This window comes from Anomalospiza imberbis, chromosome Z (assembly GCF_031753505.1).
Source record: "Anomalospiza imberbis isolate Cuckoo-Finch-1a 21T00152 chromosome Z, ASM3175350v1, whole genome shotgun sequence".
Classification (NCBI taxonomy): domain Eukaryota; kingdom Metazoa; phylum Chordata; class Aves; order Passeriformes; family Viduidae; genus Anomalospiza; species Anomalospiza imberbis.
The window spans coordinates 8,186,504-8,214,165 of NC_089721.1; the positions used below are offsets into that span (position 1 = coordinate 8,186,504).

The following is a 27,662-nucleotide window of genomic DNA, read 5'->3' on the forward strand; positions in this document are numbered from 1 at the left end:
TGTCTGCCTCGACTCCATTTTGGTAAAAAAACATAGAAATTTAAGATGCCTAAATACAACAAAACTAATATCAAGCTCTTAAAATCCTCCTTAAAAGGCAAATGTCTCTCTCCCCTTCGTAGATTTAACTCTCTGTGACTCAAAACACTGTGTCAATTATTTCAGACCAAGTGCTGAGTCTTGTTTAGCAGGCTCCAGCACCCAGCTGTCTGTTCTAGGAGAAGGGCTGCCAAGTTGTCCATGGTTTCAGGAGCTGGCGCGTTTTCCCCTGTTTATCAGCTCACTAGCACTTTCTCCCTTTAATAGCAATGCAATCCAGCAAGCCATGTGACCCTGTGGGGACCAGGAGCCCTCTGAGGGCTGGGAGGTTTTGTTTCATGTTCCCAGGTTGCTGGCTGGTGGTTTTGGACTGCACTCCCTAAGTGCCAGCCCAGCCCTTGCTGCTGCCAGTCAGGCCCTGGCAGGAGGGCAGTCCTGTAAACAGCCATGTGTGAAAGTCACCTCTCTCTGCTTCACTCCTCAGCTGCGAGTTCACCCGTGTCTCTCAGCATACAGTGCTTCACATGGTGCCTCCCAGCTCCTGCACTGCACAGTGGTGGGAGCAGCTGGGATGGCTCAAGTCCCCAGACAGGTATCTGTTCCCAACCCCACGTGGAGGGATTCCCAGTCCTCAGCAGCCTCCACCCCTAAAGCAGCTAGAGTCACCAGCATGGTGTCCTCTCTAGGATGAGGACCTGCCATGGCAGCAGGGATGGAACAGGCCGAAGCTGATGGCCGCAGGCAACAAAAACCTGGGGTCCAAAGAGTGAGCCCAGGCTCTGCACACTGCAGTGGCAGCTGGGCATTATTCCCCACACCTCCTTTCAGGGTGAGGTGGATGAAAATCCCTGGAGCAGCAGCAGTGCAGAGCTAGGGCAATGCTCACTGCTGTTTTGCAGAACAGAAGTGAAGAGCCAGAGAAGATGTAACCAGACTGGGACATCCAGGTGTTAGCACAGGTATTGACTGTGATGTGACATTGGTTTGGGCATCCATCAGCAACTTTTCCTGGCACAGTGTGGCTGGACACATGTGGGAAATGCCACCCTACTCTCAGATAGGATGATCTTTGCACAGCACCAAGCATCCTCCCATCTCGCTCCAGGACAAGATTGCTCCCAGCTCCAGGATAGCAGTGTGAATCAGAGCAGAGCAGGGCTGGCAGGGCAGGAACTGTGCTGCAGCGTTTGGGGTTTTTGCTACCTTAATTTCACGGTGTGGGCAGCCCAAGATGTGACCATAATAAATAAAGTGACAGCCAGGGAGCAGAGCTCTCTGGTTTCCTGTACACCTCAGGCTGGCCAGGGTAAACACACAACAAGCCTGCACTTCAGACGGGGCCATACCCACAGCACGTCAGCCAGAGCCTGGACACATGCCAAGCCAGCCAGAGCAAAGCCACTGAGCAGGAGGCTTCACAGTGCAAGTCCCACACAAGGCAAATAGGCTGGTGCTGAAGGGCACAGCCCCATTGCCCCAAGATGCCCTGCATCCAGCAGGCACCTGCACCTCTGGAATGATCACTTGTGTCTCTGGGATATCAGGAACAGTCACTGGGGTTGTCTTCCAGGGCATGTGTGTGCCCCATCCTTGCTCAGGCTGCAGGGTTGTAGAGCATCCTCAGACAGGCAGCTCTGAAATGGGTACTGGGAGAGACTTCACTTCATCAGCCAGGCCTGCTCATGAGGAGACACATCCTGTGGCAGTCCCCTCTGCACAGAAACCATGAGAGGACACCACAGATTTCAGATGTACCCATCTCCAGTCCCCATAGTCCTCTTCCATCCATCCATCTGCTCCTCTCACATCATACAGGCAGAAATCCAGCAAGTGCTAACTCAGCCAGCACGTTGAGGACCAGCGTCCCCATCCCTCAGCACATCATCATGACAGGGCACTTGCACATCAGCATCTCACTTCAAGTCTGGCCTAGCTCCAGGTCTCAAGCTCATGATCCCAAACCTCTCAATCTCTTCACCTAGCCTAGCACATGGAGCCCAGTTCATGGATGTGACTGCTCCCTTCTGGGAAAAGATGTCAGGACATCTTTGAGCACATAGCAGCAGCAAGTCAGGCAAAGCTGCAGACAGGGAGGGAGGGCAGCACACAGCCCTTATGGCCCAGTTCAGCTTGTCCTGCATGGGTCTGTGGTAGTGTAATTCAACCCCCAGATGGCTGCTTACATGTCCAAGTCTTGATCTGCCTGAACAAGAGCTGTCAGCTTCCTCTCTGCTCAAGAATAAAGGGAAAGGGACCCTATGGTCCCTAAATTCAGTCCTTTTGGGCCGCCGAGAGGGAGACCAGCTGTTGGACAGGATGCTGCAGACAGCCTGAACATGTCCTTTTGCCACAGCAGAAAGGAGGAGCTAGGAGGTGTGTGGAGCCCATGATCCTCATCTGAGCCTGAGGATGAGCAAAGGAAGAGCTGCAATGTCAGTACTGCCCTGTGCCAGGGACGTCCTGCCCCAAGGACCCCCAGGTGCATGCAGCCCCATTAAGTGCCCTGCTCATCCAGCAGACCCCACATCACTGTCAAACCTCCTCCTTCTTCACCCAACATTGCAGCTCTCTAGCTCTGCTCTGAGCTGGTGGCCCAACACAGTCCAGATCCCCACTACATCCCTCCTCCCAGCACGCCACTGACAGTGCCAGCTCCAACCCCCTGCACAGACACCCCTCCAAATCAGGTTCTGTTCTCAAATTCCCACCCCCAAGGACTGTCCCAGCCCTGCAGAGCTGGGGGTTTCCCCAGGTGCTGGGGTCGGCTCTGCTCTCCAGCACTGCAGCGGCGGAGAAAGCAGCATGTGGCTCCCGGCCAGCAGTGGCGCCAAGCAGCCCAGCTCCCGGTGCACTGCGAGCACCACGAGGCATTGAGGAAAGCTCAGGGTATGCTCCCGGGGGAGGACCCAGGGCCAAATGCTTGCTGCAGCCCGTCCAACTCTGCTCCTTCCAGAGGAGCTGGCAAATCCTAGAAGATTCTCAGTGTCCCTAAGCTCACGCAGGCTGCAGAAAGTAGAGCAGCATCAGGAGGTGGGAAAGGGAGCTGGATGGAGGAAATTTCTCTCTGCCCAGGACCAGCCTCTCCTACATCCCCAGGCTCCCAAAATCCACATGAGCCACTAACTGAGGGAAGATGTGAGCAGGCTGGTGGAACCAGACCCCATCTGCAAAGCACCTGAAAGGCCACGTGAGCTGACTCAAGCAGGGATATCCCCAGTCTTGGCACATCCCCAGCTCTTGTAATGCAGGTGAGATGGATTTGGCCACGTGTGGCTGGTGAGGCAGCAGCCTCAGCCACAAGCAGATGTGCCACATTGGGTTGTTCCTTGGGCGATGTGGGCACCAAGCCTCAACCGTGGCTGAGCTCAACACTCACAGCTGAGGCAGCCAGGAGGCAGTATAGGAACTGCTCACCCAACACACAGGCTCCACCTCTCCCAAAGTCTGACACGGTGGGGTTGCATGGGAGAGCTGGGATGAAGGAAAACACTAGTTTAGTATCATATGAATACACAGGAGCTGAGATAGCTCATAGGCATGTTTTTGTGATGTTGAAGAGATAGGATTGGACAAGAGCAGGTAGTCTTTCGTTACTCTAGGTTCAGGGGTTCAGGTGTTTAGGGGCTCAGGGATATGCCTGGATATGGCAAGGATCAGTTTGTCACTGTAGGGTTGCAGAAGGTGTCTGTGACCCTGTTCACTCCTGCCAGCCTAGAGAGCCTTCTGTTTTGCAGGGAAAGTGCTGCATGGGAACTGCACACGCCTGGAATATGTGGCCATTATCTCTGCACAGGCAGAGACAATGTGGGGAGGGAAATACTGGGTCCATCCCAGGGCTCTAGCAGTGCCAGCCTTGATGGCATCACATGGGGAAACCCCAAACCAGACCTGGCCTCAGGTGCCACTGGAGAGGAAAGTTCCCAGTGGGTCTTCACCAGCTGGTTTCCTGCTGCACACTTCCAACAAATCTTTTTCCTCTTGAGAATTTTCACTGCGATAAATGGCAAACCAAACCCATTTCCAAGAGAAAGCAGCTTGGGTGGTTGATGTGTCCTGCAAAAGAGGGATGCAAACACACACCACAAGCTGCAAGGAGGAACAAGCCTTTTCTTCAATTCAGGGACACAAACCCCGCGGCCAGATTTCACCCTGCATGCTCCCCATCAAATAAACCACCACAATAATAAACCCCAAAGAAATGGCCCGCCCAGGGGCAAGGGAAACTGAGTCACAGGCAGGACCTGCCTGCCTCCACTCCTCCAGGATGCAGGGATGGAGGCAGGCACGGTTAGTGAATGCCGACCTCCGAGAGCACCGGGGAGCGTTGTGCACTCTCGGGGGGTTCCTGAGCCTCAGGGGGACACCCGCGCTCCGGAGGGCACCGCACATCAGTGCGCCACGGTGGGATCCCCATCCCAGCGCTCCGGTCGGACTGAGACGGGGAACCCCGGGGAGGACCGCGAAACCCGGGCAAGCGGTGGGCCGCGGGTTTGGATCCCTCCCGGTCCCGGGGGGCGGCTCACAGGCAGGAAGCGTCCCGGGGTGGTGGCGGCAGATTGGCAGAGCCCTGCTCCAATGGAGCGGCGGCGGCAGCCCCGGCGGCTTCGCACCGCCTGCGCTACCGGCCCCAGCCAGCCCGGTGCGGGCGCCCCGCTCCCGGCCCCGCTCCCGCTCCCGGCCCGGCTCCCGCTCCGCTAGCGCCATGGACACATAGCCGCGGCGCCACGCAGGAAGGTAGGGAACAGTTCCCCGGTCCCCAGCCCGCGAGGGGAGCGAGTCGCCGCCGCCCCGACTTCGCGGTGAGGGACGCGCGGCTGCGGTCAGGCAGCTCCCGGAGCTGTTTGCTGCCCGGGTGGTGAAAGTTGTGCGGGTGTGTGTGGATATCTGTGTGTCTGTGTGTCTGTGTCCCCTCGTAAAACAGCTGCTAGGGATTTGCCCTCCCGGTCCCTCCCGGCTGCTTGTGAGTTCCCAGTGCTGCTCCCCCTTCTCCGCCCTCCGCGCCTCCGCCTTGCCCGGGGATGCTGGGGGGATTGATGTTCCTGGGCTGGGATGTTTCAGCCTCTTCCCCAGCCTCCACAGACCACCCCGTACCATTCCCGATTTGGACACCTCTACTGTCTCTGAAGGGAGTTTTCTAGAGAAAGACTGGAATGCCAGGCAAAGCGCCCCCCTGGCATGGCCCCCTCTTCTCCTGGGGGGTCCAGGGAAAAGCTGCTCCCAATTAGGAGAGGCGCTGAGAGAGGCGCTTTCCCATGCGCGGGTGCTGGCAGGGCTCTGCTTGCCTTGTCCCTCCTTGCCCCAGGATGCTGTGTCAATCCCAGCTTCTCTGTCCCGTGCCAGTCCCGATGAGTGGCCAGCCCTGGGCTGTGCCCACCACCACCCTCACAGGCTGGCTGTGTCACCCACAAAGTCCTCTCCGAGCTCTGCCACTGGGCTGGTGAAGGCTGTCAGAGGTGTCCACAGGGCCTGAGCACGGGGCTTGGACAAGACTGTCAGCAACTGTGACCCCACTGTGATGGGGCCTGAGGGTACCTTGTGCCTGGTCCCCATGGATGGGAAGAAACCCAGCGCTGCAGCAGCTCACAGATGTGTTGCCTTGCACACAAAATGGTGTTGGACTGGCTGGCATTGGTGGCATAGCCAGAGCTGAGACTTCTGGAGCTGCCCAAGTGCCTGGTGTGCCAGGAGGCGACTGCCCCATGTCTGGCTGTTGTGTTTGCAGGAGGAGGTGGCATGTTTGCACTCTACCTGTTTACAGGAGGGCAGGTCGCAGCGAGGTTACAGCGTGTGCAGTGACACGAGGCACACATCATCCCAACTGGGCACAGGGAAAGGATCTTCACAGGGAGCTGGGAGCTGGTGGAGGCCCTCCTGTGGTAGGGACAAGGATGAGATGTGGCCACAATGCCCTCTTATCACCCTCTGCCCCACCAACCTGGTACTTTTTGGGCAGAAACGAAATGGGCAATATGTGCTCTCCAGAAAGCTGCAAACCGACCTTGGCAGCCAAAGTGGGACTGGAGATGGGGCACAGGATCAAACCGGTGACAGCAGGGTTGTGCCCAGGGCTGGATGTCTCCAGCAGTGGGTGAACAGGGTACGTGGGGTTCAGTCGGGTGGTGGGGAGGGCTCCCTGGAGGATGCAGCTAATGGCAGAGCCTGCAGGAAAGTGGAAGAAAAGCAGCTCTGGTCTTGTGCTTCCTATTCCAGGAAGAGGAACCTCACAGGGAGGGGAAAACTTGACTTGATTATATCTAATAAGCCACTTTTTCCCTGTCCCAGCAGCGGGGGGAGGAGGATGCTTGGCCAAGTGCAGGCCCTGTTTGTGAAGGATGAATGAATGACTCACGGCGCAGTGAGTCTCCCTGCCGTTTTCATCGTGGCAGCAGCAGCAGTTGCCCTTTGCAGCTGCTGGGCTTATCAGAAGCTGTCATGCTGGGTGGGCACCAAGGTGGCCCACAGCTGCAGCCCACACATGAAGGTGTCCTGCCTCTCCTGCCCTTCTCACACAGCTCACCTGGACCATCCTGAGTGGGGAAACCCTCATGAATGACAACAGTGCATGGCATCCTCACCTGCCATTAACTAGCTGAGCACTCAGTTTAAACCCTTTATTTCCACGCTGCTCTTGTTCAAAGGCAACTCCAGGCTCTTCCTGCTCACACAGGCCTCAACCTCCCTCTGGTTTCCTGCCGAATGCGTTCCTGGAGAGCTTATTCCCCTGTGGGTTTTTGCCAACATTGTGCTTTTAGTTCAAGACCTCTTCTCCCTCTCCGGTGTTTACCCTGCTATATTTATAGCTTCCTCGTTAGGTTAAGCAAGCCAAAGGATTCTTGCCTCCTCTTCTCCCACAGGTTTGGCTCTGGAGGAAAACCCCCAGTGAGATGCTTCCCGCGGAAGGGGCAGGTGCAGGCTTGTGTCTCTGCTTTTCTCCCTTTGGATAATTTCAGCATCTCTCACAGCTTCTTTCCCCTCCTCTTGTTTAGGCATGAAAGAGGGTGGCTCTGCCCCTGCCCAAGGTATAGCCAAGGGCAGAGCTTGGATGGTAGGAGAGCTCTTCCGTATAGGCAACACACAGGATCTTCAGCAGCATTTGGGATGCTGATACAGTGCCAGCATAAGGGATTAGTTCTGGGATGTTTGAGTTGACTTGCTGGGATGTTTAGAGAGTTTTTGGTTTTTCTAAGTGTTCCTGTGGTTACAACAGCATCGCATGTGTGAAAATCACCAAATCTCTCTGGCCAGGGATACCATGACCTTATGACCTGAGTTTCTACCAGCAAATCTCTCTGCACCTCCCAGTGATGGTTTTCTTCTCCCATCCAGGTTATGAAAGTAGGGAAGGGCACAGATGCCTTGCAGTTGTGGTTGAGTCTTCTCCAATAGCCAGACTCCCATGAATCATTTCCATGGAAAAAGGAATATTCCTCTGGAGATTAGTAGCACATTTGCAGGGATCAGTGTGTAAATAGGAATTATCTCCCAACTTTGACTGCTTCCCAGGTCTCTGAGTCACCCTGGCATGGCAATGGGATGGTGTGAGCTTTGGGCTCTTTTGAAAGGTCACAGCACCTGCAGCCCCTGGAGCATCTGCCAAGCTCTCCAGTACAGGTGGATAGCTGGGCTGGAACGTGCAATTCATTCTCTCTAGTGGTACTAGCCTGAGACATGACAAAAAATGCTCCTTCCATTCTGGTGTTTGAGTTGGGGGCATCCAGGAAAAGAGGGACGAGAAATCTGTTAAGACTTGATTTGCCTCTGTCTTACCAGGACTGCTCACTGAGGTCACATTGGTCACATCTGATCAGCACAGCTTGGGCTTGCTGCAGCAGGCATTGGTCATTGCTGAAAAGGCTTTTGAGGAATTTTGGAAGAATCTGGGCAGGGGAAGATCACATCTACCTGCTCATACATGTTTCCTAAAGATGCTTTTGGAGAGGACAAGGAGGCTGGAGGGACCTCACGAGATCTGACATAGTTGGACATGGGGCTATCCCATGCAGGTGGCCATGGCCTGCATGCAGGCAAGACTGCATTGGCCAGGACATGGGAGGATGCTGAAAGCACTTTGAAAATCAGCCTGGGGCTGCTCCCCAGAGACTGCTCAGCTCTGGTCCATTCCTCTCAGTATGGAGACAGCCAAAATAGAAACTGCCTAATGAAAATTGTTATGGACCCGCAGAGATTGCCGTATAGGGAGAGGTGGGAAAGTTCAGGGCTCCACAATGTAATGAAATCCTTATGGCGGAAAGAAAATAATTTGGGCATCTTCTGGGTTATTTCACTTCCCAAAGTGAAAACAAGGCATGTCAACCCTTGTTGAGAAGCCAGCGCTGACGACACACTGAGGGGAAGAAGGGAAGGAAGAAGCTTGCAGCTTTGGTGGACCATCATCTCTGTGGCTGTTTGGGGAGGGTCTTCTGACCCATTGACTTTGAGGAGTGTTGTGCTCAGCTGTAGCTAAGTGTTGTCCCACCTTGGGGAGCTCCAGGCAGGGCTCGGGGCTGCTGCCTGCCATCCTGCTGGCAGCCTAAGGGGTGTGGATGTCCTCACAGAAGAGCTCGTGGGAGGCAGTAGGGCTGGCACAGCATCCCTGGAGCCCCCGGGCTGGCGTGGCTGTGCCTGTCCAGCTGTTTCCTTCGCCTTCCTGTGCTTTCACCATCCCCTTCCTTTGGGACAGAAGGCTTTCATCCTAGCCAGACCAATAGTCCCAAAGGCACATCACCAGCCCCTTTTTGATGAAGGTTCGCATGGGCATCAGTGCCTTTTGTATTCAGTAACATCATGAAAGGCACAGCTCAGCCCTTACCTTCCTGCAATAATAGATAGGGAAAACCAGAAAGGGCTGTCATGAAGGGTCTTCGTTGTGGTCCAGCCCAGTGCCGTGCCAGTGTTGCGACAGAGCTCACAACAGCTGTGCTGCAACAGCCCTGCAAAGGTCTCCAGGGATGGCCCGGCCCAGTGGCCCGGCGTGGTTTTGCAAAAGCTGCTGTCACGCAGGGTGCCCAGGCCAGCTGGCACCTCTCCAGACTTCCTTACAGGGCCAAGGCCAGCCTCCGGCTGCTGGGGAGGTCTGCAGGAGTCTTTGCTTTCCATGAGTTTTGCCTGAGGCCTCAAGACTTAGGAGGAGCTGGTGGACCCAACCAGTTATTGCTCCATCCTTGTCTTGCAAGGGCCAACACGCAACCCCGGGGGTTCCTCAGTGCTTTGGCTGCTTTTGATTTTTTTTAGCTCCTGCAAGGCTCCCGCTGGGCTGTTTCATGGCCCCCTTGAGGCTGCTCCACCCCATCCTGGCTTTGAGTTTTGCAGCTTCATGACTGGAGCATGGCTGTGCCAGGGGAGGCATCCGTTTTCTCTGGCCTCCCTGATCCTGTGCCTAGTTCCATTTCCCCTCTCCAGCTGGGACTGTTCCCACAGTCCTTGCACCCCAGCATCCAAAAACCAGTGTACATAGCAAGGAAGATGAGTGCCTCCATTTCCTGTGCTGGCACAGGGAGCAGTCAGTGTGAGGGACTGGTCTCTCAGAGTATCTTGACACAGCTCTTGATCTGCTGCGCATCCACATTCCTCTTTCCCAAGTGGAGTTTGCAGATATGCAGATATGCACTCGGTTCTCTGGCAGCTCCTGAAGCTGGGTGGTTTGCCCTGGAGATGCCTTGGAGAGCTCTGCTCAGCAGGGCACTGAGGCTTGGGCTCGGAGTGGTCCAGGAGGATGGTGAGGTGCTCAGATGGAGCAGCTGTGGTGCTTGTGCTGTGCCTGGGATGGATGATGGATAGATGAAGGACTTGACCAAGACAAGGTTTGTGGGGAAGCACCCCTGTGGTGCTGCTCTAAGGATGGGATGGTGATGGGGCAGCATGTCCTGCTGCATCCCCAAACTATGTCCCCATGGGACATGTCCCCAGTAGGGTGCTTGATGGTGAGCCGTGCATGGAGAACTTTCTTCCTCCACTGCCCAGAAAGGTCTCTGAGAGCATTTTTCACCCATTTTCCCTACCTGTCAAGGTCAGAGGGACTGTGCAGCAGCATTTAACCCTCCAAAGATATGTGGGGGATCTCACATTGCTGCTGGCAACGTGGCTGCTGCATCTCCACCAGTGGCAGCATTTCAGGGATGGCAGCAAATGCCTCTCTACCATCCCTCTCCACAACCAGAGGAGGGTGGAGCAGAGCCAGAGGCAGCATTTGCGGCCAGCTCTATGAATTTCCAATTTCCAGCTTGCCTTGCCACTGTGTGAGAGGTTCCTGCACCTAATTTTTGGTGAAACGATCCATTTTTCTCAGTAATTTAATAGAGTGGGCAGGCTGCTCGCTGTCGGAGAGCCAGCAGCAAGCACCGAGGAGCCTGTGTGCCGGGCTGCCGGCCGTAACCACCTTCCCTGGGCGACGCAGGAATGCTGACCTAATAGAAAAGACATTTAAAGAGGAGTTTTGGAGAGCAGCTCAACTCATATTCAGCTCATGCGCATGGCTGCTGATTGTAGCAGGGTCTCTCCATGCTCCAGCGGGTTCTGGGGACCAGCATGGGCAGTGGGGGCATCCCTGATGGGAGCCAGGCACCAGGGCACAAACCATGCCAACCATCAACAGGCACAGCAGTCGCTTCATTTTCCGGGAAAAAAAGTTGCTTGGGGGGGGGGGGGCCCATCACAAGTTGTGAACTGAGGCTGGGTTCAGCGCCCGGCTGCGGTTCTCCCAGGCTGGAAAAGCCGTCGCATTTTGCTCTTGACATTTTCCAAATGAGATGTTTTGATTTATTCTTTTTTTTTTTTCCTTTCTTTCCAATTTATTTTATTCCCTGCCCCAAGGTAATGTTTGGAAGACAAATTTAGCTTGATTCAACTCAAACCTTTTTTAAAAAGTAAAACCACTGAAAACTAAACAAGGCCTATCATTTAGAACAAAATGTTTTGGTTTTCATTTTCCTTTTGGCATGGAAAACACAAACTTCTTTTTTTTTTCATTTTCCTCTTGACCTACAAACAATTTTACTATTTTCTTTTCTCCTCCTTGTTCATTCCCAAGACCACATTGTGCATTGTGGCCAGGGAACAGGCGAGCCCTGGTGCTGTTCCCAGTGGGATGGGGGTCCCAGGGTGCCTGCTTCCCCGTGGAGACCAGAGGAATCTTGCAGAATCAAGCAGGAGCTGCTCTCCCTGCTGCCAACACTGACTCAGCTGGGAGCTCCTTGTGGAAAAGGGAGGCCCCTGGCTGTGGGTCTGTTCCAGCTCTCTTAGGGGGATGTGAACCCCTGGGCAGGGCAGAGCTGTGCTGCGGGTGCTTGTACTCTGCTGTTGGGCATCCCTGCTGAGAAGGGCGAGCTCTGGCATTGCCTTCTCTCCTTGTTTATTCAGGTTTAAAATTAATCTGACCTTCCCCTGCTCAGACTTGTGCAAACACGGCATGTCCGTGGGCAGGGAGCTCCTGTCAGCCTGAGGGGAGCCCTATCTGCACCCAGCTTGTGGTGTTACTGTCCCCCCTGGATGAGGTCCCACGAGGACCTGGGTGCTGGGGGATGGTGGGGCTTCCTCCTGGCAAAGGCAGCTCTGGCCATCCATCAGCGCACGGTTAATCCTTCGGTGCGGGCTGCCAGAAGTCTGAGTGCCCGGTTCAGGCGTCTCTGAGCTGGAGAAGGGGTGGCTGCAATGCTTCCATCCCGGGCAGGAGCCCATGTACGAGAGCCAGCGATTGTTTCCCCAGACTTGACCCCCTCCACTCCCCGCCAACCCAACCCTGCGTCTTCCACCTTTTGCCAAATCTCAGCTTTCCACTCTGCCCCAGCCTCACCGGGAGTCAGCCGGGCAGGGAGCAGGGAAGGGGTGATGGGGAGCAGCACCGTCGCCAGACCTGGTGCAGAAGCAAGCACCCGACTCATCCACCACCTGATTTTATTTTATTCCCCTCTCAGTGCCTCGCTGCATACCACAGCCGTGCTTTTTATAGCCCCCAGCTGCAGCCTCGGCGTGCTCCCAGCCAGCTCCCCGCCGCAGCCCTGCTCGCTCCATGCCAGCAGCCCCGGCCAGGGGGGGGATGGACGACATTCCCGGGGTCCCCGTGGCGGTTCAGGGAGCGGAGAGCATGGGCTGCGGAGGAAGGCAGATAATTAAACCCTAACCCGGAGCCACGCTCCCGTGCCGGCGGAGGCGCTTCCAGAGCCGCGTTAGTCACCCGCCGTCGTAGCCGGCACGTGCCGCGTGACGGGTCCGAGTGCCGCTGGCCCGTCCCTCGCTGTCCCTCGCTGTCCCTCGCTGTCCCCTCTGGTGCTGCCCAGGGCTGGTTCCAGGCAGCCCGAGCCCCCAGCTCCTTCCATGAGCCAGCTTGCTCTGCCGTGTAGGGTGGGGGCGGGGGGGGGGGGGGGTTGGTGTCAGCGAGAGGGGTACCCTCTTCAACCCGTCCACCCCCCGATTGTCCCCCAGCCTCTGGCGGGTTTTACAGAAGTTACAGGGGAGATTAGAGGTTCCTGCCCACTCCCCGGGAGCACTTTTACGAGCATCTGGGGCTCCCTGCTGCGTTTCCACATCTCACAGCCACTTCCACAGCTGGGATGCCGCTATGGGATCCGGAGCGAGGAGCAGGAGGAGATGAGGTATGAGGCTGTGCTGCAGGCTGCATGCCTGGAGCACCCCTCTGCTGGGATGTGGGGTTTGCAGGGCGGGGGCGGCCAGCAGGCAGGGAGCGAGCATCCTCTCTGGGAAGCAGCGGGGGGGCCCCCGGCGCTTCACTCCCCGGGCTTTCTCCAGACGTGATTTCACCGCTGCGGGGAGGGAGCGCGGCCAAGGGACAGGCCCTGCTCGCCCCGACGGCACCCGGTTCGCTTGCCGGGGCGTTAGTCATTTGGGCCGTGGCTGGGGATGCGATGTTCCTCGGGTCCCCGTGGGGCAGGGGGACAGGGTCTTAGAGAGCCTGTACAGGGCAAAGGGAGAGGGATGGGGGCAGGGATGGATGGGGGCGGGGGGCCTTCCAGGCTCAGCCCGAAGTCCCCTCCTTACTAAGCTGGGAAGGGGGACAGAAGACAGTGGTGAAGCCAGATGTGTGCTGGGCATCTCCAGCTGAGCAGGTGGGCCGGGATGGAGGCACCCTTGCTAAGTTAATGCCTGCAACTGCTTCCCAGCCTCCTGCTGTGACTTTCCAGAGCTGGACATAGCAGCATGGAGGCAGAGGTGATGCTGTGGAGAGGCAGCATCCTGCTTCAGGCATGGATTTGGGGAGATATCCCAAGGAGAGGGCTTCTCCAGAGGTTTGTGGGGTCCCTGGGTATGAGAGGAGCCCCATGGGACCCTGCCATGTCCCCCTTATTTGCGTGGGCACAGGGTGTCGGATGCCTGTGAATAATTTGAAGCCTTGACCAAAAGACCATCCAACTTATTTTATTTCCAGCAGGGAGGCAGGGAGAGGCCAACCAGTGGAGTACCAGTTGTGTTGCCATGTGGCTGCTGCCAAGCAGCTGGATCCTGGCAGCCTTGGCTCCATGCAGGCAGGGCAGTGAACAAGGGAAAGCAGAGAGTTGCAGGGGTGACAAGGAAGGGATGTGCAGGGGTGGGTTTTACAGAAGCACAGCTGTAATGTTGACCCAATATGGGTCGCTGTAGAGGGGGACCCTCCCAAATCTGCTCCCTTCTGGAGACAATGAGTTTCAGTCCTTGAGGGATGTGGTCTCACTGACAGCACCTCAGCCCTTGGGTGAGCTGGGGGTGGCTGGGGGGGACTGTGGGAAGGGGGAGCTGCTCGTGCTGCCAGCCAGGTGCCGAGCATGACGGGAGAGGGGAAAGCCTAGGAGACTCATTCTGAAACAAGGCTGCCCTTTTCTTCTACTTTATGACTGCATTTTAATATCCACAAACATCCCGCCCTCCCCAGGCTGCTGCCAGCAGAGCCTGCATCGCCTGCGCTTGGCCTGCCGAGAAACCCTGGCCAAACCCTGGGCCCCAGCACAGGGGAGAGGATTATTTTTCCCCCCTTCGTTTTTTTGTGAGATATGTTTTCTATAGCTCTAATTGGTCGGGCTTGAGCCCCGGCCAAGGCAAACACACCTGGGGGAGCCTCACTTTACAGACCCCATCTGCTGTGTCGGGGGCTCTGCTCCCCGCACAGCCGCTGCCTGGCCCCTTTATAGGGGAGGGGGCTGCTGGGGTTGGGGGGGTAGGACCGCTCCCACGCCAAACCACTGAGCAACCTCAGTGGAGGAGGAGAACCCAACGAGGCGGCGCAGGGAGATGGTGCAGAGGCAGTGGGGGCACCCGGCAGAGCCCTGTCCCACAGCGAGATTCCAGCCCGGCGTGGAGCTGAGGTATCTCTCCCCTGCCAGTGCTGCTGTGGTGGCACAGGGCTCTGTGCCCACCAGGGTGGGATGCTGTGGGTGGGAGATGCAGCAGGTACCAGCAATGTTTTGCCTTCCTGGGGTGACGGTATGTTCATCAAGGGGTTGCAATCCCCAAAATCTGCATGTTCCCCAGCATATGGGAGGGAGGATGTGGGGGTTCACTAGCATGTCGGGTTGTGTTTTGGGCTACAGGACCACCTACCCGGTGAAACACATTCAGGGGCTGTTCTGGACAGCAGACAAGGGACATCAGCATGCCAAGTCACTCCAATGGCTTGCATTGACGTCCAAATCCACACTGGACTGAGCTTTAGGTACTTCTTCATGCAACTGTTGGCTTTTTGTGGGGCTTTTTAGCTGGGCTCTTCCCCTTCCAGTTGTGGAGGATCTACCTCCAGTGCCCCCATTACCAGCGGGCGGAGCAGTGCTGGCAGCCTTAGGCCAGGGTCTCATGGGTTTCACCTCATATCTGTACCCAGCCAAAGCCAAGACAGCTGTTGGGGGTCTCTGGTTCACCTCTTCTGGGACCAGGGTGCATACCCTGACAGCACAACGTGTGCCAAGGAGCAGCAGCACATTTAGGCGGCACCCAGCATTTGGCTCATCCTGGAGTACATTTTGTCCTCCCTTCCACACACCATCTAACTGGGGTGTGCAGGGTACAGTGCTGTGCCCCCACTCCATCCGCAGGGATGTACCAGCACACCATCCCTTCCTTCTCCGCCTGCCCCTGCGGTCACCCAGCAGCACTGAAGAGGCATCACCGCTGCAGAAAGTTCTCCTGGTGCTCGAGGTGCCACTGACCACTCCTGGGAGGAGCTCTGGCACCCGCTGCACCCTCTCCCCACTCCCTGGTGCTAGGGAGATGCTGCCTGCACAGGGCAGTACTGTGTTTTCGTAGGGTGCGTTGTCACACACACCCCTCAGTGCACCCAAGTGCTTTGCACCAGCACTGCTGACTTGGAGCAGTAAGAACTGAAGTGACAACTTAAAATAGAAAGGTAGCATCCAGCCTCACCAAGGCCTGCTGTCTCACTTCAGGTGAATGGGATGAGCTGTGGGGAGTTACACAGGCTGGAATGTGCCTCTGTTCCCCTCTGGCCAGGCCAGAGGATCGCTCTGTGCATGGGGGAAGCTTTGGGGCACAGCCGGAGCTGTGGCAGTGCACAGGGCAGCTCAAGCATTTCGTGAAGAATTTTAGAGCTGTCCTGGCCTCCAGTCAGAGCAGGCTGCTACGGGAACATTTCGAAATTCTTTTGGATGAGGAAAATTCCACGGGCAGCCCCCCTCCAGAGAAAGTTTGGGATGGCTGAAATGTTTGGAGTGAGAGGCTGCTTGCTTTTGTTTACTCTGAACTATTACATTGGAAGGGGGGAATCCAAATTTAAAAAGAGAGACAATAGGAACCTGTAAACAGAGCTGGCCCCAAGTGGGGCTGGGGCTTCTCTCCAGCACTGGGGAAGGAGATGTGTCAGCACACTCACTGCATGGCCCTGCTTTCCCCCTCTTGGATACAATCACACTTAATCTTTCAGAACTTGGCTGGGTTTTTTTCCCCTAGCAAAAATGAGCCGGATGGTGTTTTTCCAACCTTCTCAACTTAGGCAAGGCTCAGCCCCCATCCCCTGGCCCTGTACTACAGCCTCCATGTTTTCCGCCTCTTTCCACTTTTTGCCACGTTTCCATCTGTTTTTGGCTTGGGCACTGCCATCTGATTGTCTTGGGAAGAAGTGTGGTGTGGGGGCACGGGTGCTGCCCCCAGTGAGGTATGTTCCCAGCCTCTGTTCCTGCCACGTGCCTTGCAAACAGCTGCCACCCCTGAGCCACCTCCATGTGGCAAATTTGATGACCTTAGAGGTCTGTTCCAACCTATGAAAGCAGGTAGGGTTGATTCCAAGCTTGGAGAAGACAGGTCACGGTTATCCCACCAGGTGAAGGAGACTGGCACCATTATGCCCACATCACACATTGCTGGGGGTCTGCAATTTCCACCCCCCTGCCCCTCTCCCACAGGGACACTGCTGGTGGTGTACAGGAGGTTAACAGGACACCCTTTTCTGGTGGCTTTATTTGGGCCACCCCTTGCTGATGGCTTTATTTGGCTGCCCAGGTGGTCTTTAATGACTCCTGAAATCCTTCTCTTGCCCAAAAGGGATTTTGTTTTGCAAAAGGAGTGACAGCAAATTGCTAGCTGGAGGAGCATTTGTGTAAGGTGAGCTGTTTATTTTGGCCCTGCTGCGTTTTGGCTGACCCATGCGCCTTGGTGCCTCAGGGATGGAGCTGAGCCTGATGGCTCTTGGGCTCTGGCCAGCTTTGGAGCAGGGGGAGGGAAGGGGGACCATCGTGTATGGGGGATGCTGTGGGGCCCTGCTCCTGATCAGAGTTCCCAGCCCCAGGCTGGAGTTCATGAGGAGCATCAGAGGGAGCTGGGTGTGCCTGGAGTGTTCACAGGTATGTACATGCGTGTCTGTCCTCTACATTTATGGATACATGCACTCTTGTATCAGCTCCAGGGCCAGCTTATGGGGGAACTTTGTTCTGGGAGGTGCAGATGGTCCTGGGGGGGGCGGGCTGCAGGCTGGTACCCGGCTGCTCTGCCATACTGGGAGTTGTGTGTTCACTTAATTCTCTGCCAGCCTGGGCTGAGCCCAGGAGCAGAAAAATGTCCCAAATCCCAAAATGTTCCTGGGACAGGAAAAGCCTTTCCCACCCTGCTGTAATCACAGGGTGGCCCAACTCTCTGCTGGCAGGTCCCACCCCTGTCCCCAGATCCAGCACTGTGCCCATCCCTGTCCTGTAACCATGTGCCAAGGACAGTGGGGATGCAGCACCCCCTCCCACCAACTTCCATGCCTCCACCCTAAAAATAATTTCCGAGCTGTAAAGAAACCCACCAGCACTACAGCTATAGCGCTGTAGTAGGTGTCTTTACAGCCGGGAGATTATTTTTAGGAATGTCTCTGGCACGTGGCTTTGGAGAGAGGAGTGTGGGGATGGGGATGGAGAGGGGGGGCGCCCCTTCTCTCCCCCCTCGGAATGCAAGCGCTGCCAGCTGGCACAGTGTCAGGGCTGCTGGCTGCTAACAGAGCCCTCGCTGTTTTGGCCCTTGCTGATGCCTGCAGTTACAGCCGGGAGCCAGAGACTTCTTCCTGCAGGATGGAGCAGAGGAGAGCGGAAATCAGGGCGTTGGGGTGAGAGTTTCCCAGCTGGGGTAGGAGCAGAGCCTGACCTCCATCATGCTGCTGGCATGCTGGGGAGTGTAGGGGCCCTCCAGCCCCAAGCACCAGGAACAGCTGGCAGCTGCTGGTCCACAGAGGAGAGAGGTGACCCTTGGGATATGGAGGGGATTGGGTTTGGCTTTGGACACCAGCTGTGGTCAGCTCGGTATCACCAGGGGGTTGGTCTAGTTTGGATGGATATATGCATTGTATCTGGCTGTGGAGACAACTGGTTCCCTGGACAATGCCGGGGATATCACTGTGTTTGGGCTGAGCTGGGGTTAACCTTATGCCAGGGTTGCATTTGGTTTAGCCCCACATTTGAACTGTGCGACCCCATGACTGGACTGTGCTGAGGTTAACCCTGTGTTTGAGATGAGCTGTGGGTTAACCCCACTCCTGAGCTGTGCCAAATTTAACCCCACATTAGCATGGCATAACCACATGTTTGACCTGTGCTAGGTCCAGGCTCACATTTTGGCTGAGCTGGGTTTAGCCCCACTCCTGGGCTGGGCTGATTTTAACCACACATTTAGACTGCACTGGATTTAATTGTCCTCTTGGGCTGGGTGGAATTTAATTCTCCTTCTGGACTGTGGGGTATAATCCAATATTTGGGTTTTCCTGAGTTAAGCCCTGCATCAGGACTGTACTGGGTTTAGTCCTATGTTCAGACTGTGCACAGGTCTTATGGGACTGCACTGGCCTCTCAGGGCAAGACTCCAACTGGCTTTGCTGGTTTAACTGGGGTAATTCCAGTGTGCTGGGATTGCACTGGCTGCAGCTATGCATGTGTGTGTTCTAGCACAGCCCAGCATGCATGGTACCCCCCGCCCCCACAGCAAGCCTTTTTTGACATCCCCAAGGCACTGTGGTGGGGGACGGGGGACAGTGCTCAGACCGTCACCCCCGCAGTGCCCAAGGTGGGCAAGGTGTTGCCTTAGATGCTTGCTGGTAGTCCTGGAGATTGTGCATGGCCCTGGTGGCCCTGGTGGTGGTGGGGAACATGCTTCCCTCCATCAGCCACTTCTGGGCTTTCTCTGGGCACCCAGGGTGGGTGCCAGCAGCATTTGGGGAACAAGGGTGGCTGTTGCAGGAGACCATCCAGCAGTGGGGTTGATGCTCCCCTCACAGGCACACGTTCATGCAGTGATGGTGGAAGTCAACAATGCTGCAGGGATGGGGTGATTCCAGGGCCCTGGGCAGATCAGCATCCACAGGGACGTACTCAGACCATGCCATGGCTCCTCAGAGCGAGGCATGGTGCTTCTGCAGGCCTGTCAGGTGCAGAGGGATTAGCAAGGCACAGCTCCAGAGGCACATTTCCCCACAGGGAAACAATTCCTGCGGTATTCTGCATTTCAGCATAGAACATTCTTCCCACAGCAATCACTGGCAGAGAGGAGAGTTTGTAGCACAGGGCCAGGGATGTTCCCCCAGCTCAGGGGATGCTCAGAGTGGTGCCATCTCTGGGATATTAGAGCCAGCTTTGGGCCTCTGCCCATTGGTTTTTGTAGGTAGGTGATTCCCATCAAGGCACAGGGTAGGCAGAGCTGCCAAGTGCTCCTGGGTTATTTGCCCTATCTCTGTTGCAGCAATGCTGCCCCCGACCACCCTAAGAAGAGGTTAAGAGGCACCCCAGCTTTCTGTGCTCGGTGGGGAGCATCCCAAGTCTCCATGCTGCCATCTGCAGCCTTGAGGCACAGTGTCATCTGCTTCTGTCCCTGTCCCAATCACCCCAGCTCTGTGTGCAGCCCATTTGCTTTGAAGGCCAACTTCAAATGAAGAAGGAAAAAAAAAATCTTAAGGAAACAAAACCCAATGTCTTTCAAAGCACTGAGCACAATGGAAAGTTGGCTTCCCCCAGGAATCTGTGCTGGGCTTTGCTAGGCCATGGCAGGGCATGGCACAGATCAGCTGTGCCAAGGGAACTGTCACACCCAACGTGGGCATTGGTGCCGGTGCATATGGCCATGATTTTGAGGGAAGTTTTGGCTTACAGCACTTCAGTTTGCATGCGGGAAGGGGCTTATGTCAGGATTTCTCTCAACCACTGCCCAAAACCATTTGCATGAGCTCAAATGGTGCCCTAGCAGAACAGCATGATCAGGCAGGCATGGAGAGTGAAACCTTGCATTTCTGGCTCACATCCACGGGTGCCAGAGGCTGCCTGGTCACCCTGACAAGAGCATCCCATGCTGAGGGAGCAGGGTCCAGCACTGCTGCCCTTCCCACCAGCACCACGCCCCTAGGCTGAGCTGGGTCCCTGTACCCCGGCTGTGGCAACGGGATGTCATCCAGCCCTGGGCTGCTGGCAGGCATCTCTCTGGCCAGGATTAGCATGAAGGGAGGAAGAAAAGCTCTGATTGTTCCCTCTGTCCCGGCTCGGCTCCAGGACCACTGTGCTGGGACTCTGTGTCCCCAGAATGTGTCACTGCTGGTGCAAGCATCAAGGAATGTTTTCTCTGCCTGTGTGCCCGTCTGTGGGGGTGTGGAGCCACCAAGGAAGGTAGACCTGGCCACTCACATGCTTGTGTTCATTTGCACGCCTGTTTTTCCCTTGGCCAGGGAGTTTGGTGGCAGAAAATAAGGGGATTCTTTCTGGGCAGGCTGTCTTGTAGCACCTGGCTCCCTACCCTGCTTCTGCACCTGAGGCAGACGAGGGCTCTGGGTCTTCTCGGGCTCTGTGGCTCTTTCCCCTTTTATTTTAGGACTTTGGGCAGGCAAGGAAGGGCTTGCCATGCTGCTTCTCTCTGCAGTGATTCTGTGTCCCCAGGCATAGTTTTTGGCAGTGCTCAGGTGGGTCATATACTGAGTCAATATGTCTGGAGGGGCTCGGTGCTTCCTTCTCACACTGCGCTGGCAGGGGTGCCGCTCTGAGGCAGGGAGCTCTTGGGGTGCTGGGCTGAGGATGGGGAGCTCTTGGAGGATCCTGGGACAAACAGTGATGAAGGGTGGAAGATGAGGACTGGCCATCAGGATGAGCTGTCTTAGGGTTAGGTTTAGGTTTAGAGTTAGGGACCTCTAGGGTTAGGGTCTAGCTTAGTAGTCCCTAACCAGACTTATCCACTAGGGTCATTATATATACCCTCTGCAGTGTTTGAATGAAAAACCAGGGTGGTCATAAGAAAAAAATATTTTATTTTAAAGCTATTTTTCTCTCTGTATATTAACACACTCTCCCTTCTTCCTGACACACACACACATACACCCACTCCCCTTCCTCCTCCCCCCAGAACTATTCCTTCACTCTAGCCCACGTGGTTTTTTGGAGTTATTTTTGGTTGCTGCTTTTAAGAAAAAATACACTCATTTTTTGTGTTCTTTTTTTTTTTTTTTCCCCATCACCAAAATATTTTACTTTCAGGCCAAATGTTCCCAGTTACTTACCAGCATAGTTCTGGCAGAGACCTTTTGACTGATATTTCTTGGGAACATTTCTAGGGTGGTTTGGTAGGAAAAGCTTATGACAGTCTCATGAAATTATTTACATTTGGGGCTTGTGCTCGAGGCTGCCTGGCATGCTCAGAGCAGGGTTGATGTGGGGTGCCGCATGCCTTCCCCCCTGCAGCAGATTGCCTTGTAGCTCTTGCTTCCTTCGCCAGGCGGTTTGGTCTGTGGCCATGGGCAGTTGGCCACAGGAGGGGAACCGGCTGCTGCTCTGGGGTGGGCTGGAGCATCCCTCCCTCCAGTCTCTCAGCTGTTCAACCCAGGGGGACACAGATTTATGCCTACAGATTTATGCCTGCTCTTGGGGCTGGCAAGGACCTCACTGCCTTATGTGCCCTCAGCCCCTGCCTGCAGTTGGGAGCAGAGCCCAACAGTGTGGGTGTAAATAAACAGCCTGTCCAGCTGTGAGGGGTGGACAGGGGAGTCTTCTAGGGAGAAATAATTAATTTCTGACTGACACAGACCATGTGGCACACCTGGTAGGGATAGTGTGATGCTTCCAGGAGGGATGCCCCGCAGTGATGCTTGCTGGTACAGACAGATGGGGCTGGGATGGACAGGGTGACACTGGCTCATATGTCCTGCTGACGCAGGACTCTGCAGATGGGTCCAGATGCTTTAGGGAAGTGCTGGCTGGCACAGAAAGAGTGCTGGATGGAGAGGATATTGTAGAGCACTGCTGGCTGTGATGGACAGGGTGATGGTGGTAGGGCAGGACAGGGCAATGCTGGCTGTGTTGGCCAGGGTGGCACTGGCTGATGTGTCCACAGTGGTGTAGGTTGGGGTGGAAAGGGTGCAGATCCCTGAGTCTGCATCCCCTGCCCCTCTCACCAGTGATAACTGAGCGTGAGGAAGGGATCTCAGCGCCCTTCTCCCACAAATGGGGACTTACTTGGACCAGCCTCACAGTGGGTGCTGGCATGGGCAGTGATGTGAGACTTGGTACAACCTGAACTATCACAGCCCTGCTCTCCCTGGCTGTGTGAACCTGTTTAGATCTGATTGCTGTCACCTGCCATGTAAATACAGGCCAGAATTTCTCCTTGGTCCCTTCCTACCCCAGCTGCATATGCACAGGTCTTTGGACCACCCTGGGGTTGGGAGCCAGCCAAGGCTCCCAGCACAGGATTGCAATGGCAAAGATCCCTTAATCCCACCCACACAGCCCTAAGCTCCTGGTCAGTGTTTGCTCCCTGCGTCCCCGCTCCAGGCATGGGGACTGCTCAGCAGCCAGGAACCAGCTGTGACTGTGGCACAGACACTGCCAGATGTCCCAGGATTCAGTCCCTGTTCTGTCCCCAGAAGGATGGGATGAGATGAGAGGGAGATGCAGGATCCAAGGCCCTGCAGGATCTGTGGCCCACTGTGGGCTGTGGACTATATCAGCTGCCCCATTGCAGGGAATAACACTCTCTCCTCCCCTTGTCTGCCTCATCCAGATGCGCAGTTCCATCCCAGGCCTGGGCAGGGTGATGGTGTTCCTTGCAGCCCTGGCATCAGCCTCCTTTGCTATCCCTGAAGACTGGGGAGAGGAAGGTGAGACCCCCACCAAGCGCCCCCATACAGCACCCCTCCCCATGCCCCAGGCATGAGGACCCTGAGGGCACCCCATTTCCCCCAGACAGGAACAGACCTACCAGGGCTACGTGAAACACAGCCCTACATCCTACAGTGATGGCCAGCCTGTGTTTCTGCTCATTGCCCAGCCCCAACTGGGACGGGTCCTTACTAGTCCCCTGTGGTGCTACCTGCATGAAGCAAGACCCCATAGCCAGTGCCCACTGTGGGATACAGCCCCAGGGCCTCCCCACCTGCACCCCCAGGCCTGGCATGGGGTGGTATGGAGTGCTAACACCCATCTGGGGATATGTGTCCCTCCAGGCGTGCAGTATGGACAGCTGGGGACAGACGTGACCCTACCATGCCCTGGTGTCCATGCCAGGTAAGTCTTTCCCGTGCACATCAAGGGATCTACCCAATGGGATGGTTTACAGAGTGGGCTTGGGCATCCCTGTCCTCTCACGCAGCCTGCCTGGTCTCTCCTCCTCAGCTCACCCGTGCGATGGAGACGAGCAGGGGCCACGGCGCTGCCAGAGGGCTCAGCCATCCAGCAGGGATCCCTGGTGCTGCCGAGTGCTAGCCTGGCCTTCGTGGGAGCATACAGCTGCCACGGCGAAGATGGTGGCCTCCTGCACACTGTGTCCCTGCGTCTGGGGCGTGAGTAGCATGTCTGTGAGCTGGGCTCTTCTAGAGGGAGCGTGGTGCCTGAAGTCCTGCCAGGGACTTGCCAAATGGGGGCTTGGTGTTGACACAGGCATCCCTGTGTGCTGGATGGGCTGTGGGATGGGGGACTCCTTGCTGAATGTTGTTTTCCCCGGACCCCAGACCTGCCTGGAGTTCCCTTTGTGTCCTGCAGAGCATCTGACTATGAGAATTTCTCTTGCTCCTGGACCTCCAGTGTGGAGACCTTCCTCCCCACCAGATACATCACCACATACAGGTAAAGTATCCCCACAGGGCATGGATTGGGCTTGCTATGGTGTTAGCTTTGGGTCACAGCCAAGGATAACCCCTGAATCCATCTGGCCATCCCACACATGCCCTGGGTTCACCTCCTGCCCCAAGGACCATGCTGCACCCCAGAGCAGGTCCTGTTTTGGGGTGAGCAGAGCACCAAGCATTTCTTGCTCTCAGTGGGGGTCTCAGCAGCACTGGGGGTGCTGGCACAGGCAGGCTCCCTCCCTGCTGACAGCTCTGCCAGCACCAGAGGGACAATAAAAGAGAAGCAGGTCATCTGCAAGCCTCCACGCTCCAGCATGCTTTGGGATGAAAGGAGCCCTGACAGCATTGCTGCTTCTAATTATCCCTGCAAGCCAAATTAGCGGGCGGCTTTGAAGTCCTATGGAGCTCATAAAGCACAGCCCTGCTGAAAGCTGCAGGAGCCAAGGGCTTGGTGGGGAAGGGGCTGAGTGGAGCATCAGGGGCTACACAGGGAGGGGGAGTGGAAGCATGGGATTTGGCAGGCTTTAGTGGGAGGGTGAAGCCAGGCTCTGGGGAGCTGCTTTTATCAGTGTCTTTGCTTCTGTGTGATGAAATCCTGGGCAGGGAAGGGTGTCCCATTTATTTTCCCTGGGATCGCCAGCTCCTGCTGCCAGGCTGTTCACTAGAAGAGCTGGACATGGTTTTAGCTCTTTGCCCCGTGCTGTCATACGTGTATGTCAGCATGGGAGTGTGGGGCTGTTTTGCTGTGTGGACTCTTGTCCCTCCTCTGGGTCATGGTGGGGTTCACTTGGTGCTGCCCCTCATCCTAATCATCTACTTTTCCATATGTCTCCATGGCAGGAAGAAATCCCTGACAGGCGAAGAAAAGCGGAGGTAGGACTGACTCCCACCCTGCTCCCACTCCCTAGGAACTGGCCCCCATCCCAAAGGCCCTGCTTCTGTCTTCAGCAGGGACCCCAAAGCAAGAGCCGGGCTCGCAGGAGCCAGCTACTTCCCAGCTACCCTGGGAGTGTGGGAGAAGGGTTTGCCTCAGGGAGGGACCTTCCCAGGCAGAGTGTGGAGCTGCCTGAGGGCATGCTCAGAGGGATATGCCGGACTCTGGAAGGGTGAATGCAGCTGAGCACTCCTCCTCCAGGGTCTGCCTCCTCCACCAGGGTCTTGGCATGAGGGTCTTCCATGGCACCTCCTTGGCAGCATTTGGAATCTGTGCATGGTGGGTGGGTAGGACGTGTCACCAGCCTGCCTCCCTGTTTGCAGGAACAGGAACGAGCATGTGGGGCTGTGCCTGCAGGATCCGTCCCGCCCCGGCACCTGCACCGTCCACAGGTCAGAGTTCTGGAGCTCCTACCGCCTGAACATCACCGAGGTGAACCCCCTGGGCTTCAGCTACCGCCTTCTTGATGTCACCATGCAGGCCATCAGTGAGTCCCCATCCATCCATCCGTCTGTCCCACTGTTTGTCCATCCCTGGGCAGTTACCTGTGAGTGACAGCGGGGAACCCTAAACCCCTGTGCACAGCAGTGCGTGGTGACAAGGGTTTCCTGTCCTTTCCCACACAGTTAAGCCAGACCCTCCAGAGGGCTTGGTGGTGGAGCCCATCCCCCTGGCCCCGCGGCGACTCCATGTGAGATGGAAGTACCCTTCCTCCTGGCCAAAGGAACCCCACTTCCAGCTAAGGTTTCGGCTCCAGTACCGACCCATCATCCACCGTTCCTGGTCCGTGGTAAGTGTGCAAGGAAAGGCAGGGCCAGCACAGGACTGGGATGTGCACGGGGCCAGGGAGGGGTGCCCCTGCCTGCCCCATAGCTCGCCTCTGCCTGGCACAGGTAGAGACGGTGAATCTGTCTGAGGTTATCACGGATGCCTTCGCCGGGCTGGAGCATGTGGTCCAAGTCAGTGCCAAGGATTTCCTGGATGCAGGGAATTGGAGTGAGTGGAGTGCTGAGGCCCGGGCAACACCAGTCAGAGGTGAGAGAGGGACATGCTGCAGCCCCCAGCAGCCTACCACGTTGTGCCATCCCTCCCCAAAGTCCCTCCAGAACTCTGAACCTCCCCGCTTCAGTACCTTCCCCATGGCAGTCATTCCCCCAAATATCAAGCAGAGTCTCAACTCCAGGGCCACTTAAGGTTGGGAGGCAGAGCTGCAGGAGGACAAAACATCTCCTAGCCCATGTCAGTCTGCAGCTGTGCTGGTGCCATTCGGGGATTGACCCTCACAGGATTGGGACAGAGCAGGGCTTCCAAAGTACCATTAGCACCTCAATGGCACTCTTGGGCTCATGGGACCTCTGGGGCACAAAGATACCCTTGCACACTGCTCTCTGTGAGTCCCTGGGGTGCTGCATATGCTTTTGGTGAGTGTTTCCATCCCTTCTGTCCTTCCAGACCTGGCCTCCACAGCAAGTGAAGAAACCACTACAGATGCCAGACTGGAGAGCCTGGCTGAGGAGCCCTCCCAGGCTCCCAACCCTGAGCCCATCAGTGAGTAGAGCTAGGGGTGGTGGGCAGGAGTGCCATATGCGCTGCTGAGAGCAATGGGAAGGGTCTCTTGCCCCAAGTCCATGTTTGGCTGGGCTGTTGGAGTGTCCAGGAGCTTGCCATAGGGTCCCCCAGGTGCTGGGGACTGTGACATCCCTCAGCTGTGACAGTCTCTCTGTCCCAGATCGCAGTGACCCCTTGGAAAAGATGGCTGTACTGGTGTCCCTTGGGATCTTTGCCTTCTTCATCCTGGCTGCTGTTCTTGTCATCACCATCCTCATCTGGTAGGCTGGGTTTGGAGAAGGAGGGGCTGTATAATTGTTGTTCCCCATCCCATCCTGAACCCTCAGCATGAAGTGCCCTGTGATCCCCCAGCCCTACTCTGAGGTCCCTGACAAAACACACTTGGTGCCCTGTAGGGTGGTTTATGCTCCCCTTGGCCCTGTGCCACACCAATGCCTCTTCTCAGCACACCCATTACTGCCCAGCCTGCCTGGGCTCTTTCTAACGACCCCAGATCCAAGGGACCTTTTTCTGAATGTCCTCAAGATGCTGCTCCCTCTAATATCCTCCCCAAGGCTCCTGCTGGAGAGTCTCACACTCCAGAGTCAGCACAAACATCCCATCCCTGTGCCTTTGCTCCCTGGGAATCCTGTCCCCAGGTCCCCTCTCATCCCACCACCATGGGATCTCCGTGCCATGCTCTGGCTCTGCTCTCAGTCCCTGTTCCTATCCCAGTCATGTTCTATCTGGTGACCAGTTCCTGCTGTAGCCTTGGAGCTGACCCACTGGAGAGGTTTAGCTGAGATGGGCACAGTTGGGCACAACTGGATGGAAACACATCAGGATCACTGGGAATCTGGGCAATCCTGATGCTCAGGAAGGCTGTTTGGGGTCTTCAGCTGCCATTGCTCTCATCCCCAGGCTCCGGGTGAGGAAACATGGCAAGGACAAGACCAAACCCAGCTTTTTGGTTGCTGCCACCCACTTGAAGGCACTACCAAGTGAGTTGGGGTGCAGGGTGGGGAATGGGGGGAATGTGGGGCAGGTCAGTGACTCCAGTGTCCCCCCTTGACCCCCTGTCTTCTCTCTCGGCAGAAGCTCAGATCCTGTAGTGAGCCCTGGCCGGTCCCTGCTCCCTGCACCTGCTTGCCCACACGTGGGACTTGATGCCACTGCTGGCCCCCAAGGACCCCACGCCTCCTGGGTCACCCCACAGCTGTGGACATTGCCGGAGCCCCCAACACCCTGGGGTTGCAGGATGGATCCTAAGGAGAGAGGCTCTGCTCTCAGGAGCATTGGACTCCCTGAGCCCACCAGGAGCCAGCTGGAGTCACTTCAGGCTCAGGGTGACAGGCCAGCTCCACCTCTGAGCGCTGCTAAACAAATGGGGATAAGACACTGAGCCAGCCCCACTTCACTGCCTAGTGTTGAGGGGGACCATGGGTGTTGGCTCCTGGGGACGCCGGGCATCAGTGCCAGACCAAGGGGTGCTGATCCCTGCCTGTCACCCCCCACCAGCCGCCAGCAGGCAGAAGAGAACAGCCCCTGCCCCTTCCCTCTGCCCCAATCCCCTGCTGTGGCTGGACGGAGCAGAGATGCCAATAAAGGGGATATGCCAATGCTATCATTGGCACTGTCCAGGCAAAACCC

The 27,662-nt window shown here is 56.3% G+C and overlaps 2 protein-coding genes across 5 annotated transcripts in view; one reads left to right on the forward strand and one right to left on the reverse strand.

Moving 5' to 3' along the window:
• The window catches only part of PIGO (phosphatidylinositol glycan anchor biosynthesis class O), a 265,926-nt gene that overhangs the window by 64,186 nt on the left and 174,078 nt on the right, over positions 1-27,662 (reverse strand). The gene's annotated exons all lie outside the window — the stretch shown is intronic.
• On the forward strand, positions 4,622-27,659 carry IL11RA (interleukin 11 receptor subunit alpha). Of its 4 annotated transcripts, none has more exons than XM_068177334.1 (13): positions 4,622-4,773; positions 22,468-22,564; positions 22,910-22,970; positions 23,079-23,245; positions 23,414-23,528; positions 24,371-24,403; positions 24,788-24,951; positions 25,091-25,254; positions 25,358-25,499; positions 25,917-26,012; positions 26,194-26,293; positions 26,934-27,013; positions 27,105-27,659. In XM_068177334.1, the coding sequence occupies exons 2-13, from the start codon at positions 22,468-22,470 to the stop codon at positions 27,122-27,124; spliced, it is 1,239 nt and encodes a 412-aa protein (XP_068033435.1). In that variant the 5' UTR covers positions 4,622-4,773; the 3' UTR covers positions 27,125-27,659. The 4 variants fall into 4 exon arrangements, with proteins under 4 accessions (XP_068033435.1, XP_068033438.1, XP_068033437.1 ...); XM_068177337.1 differs by having other exon boundaries at positions 27,108-27,659; XM_068177336.1 differs by lacking the exon at positions 4,622-4,773 and adding an exon at positions 14,156-14,327.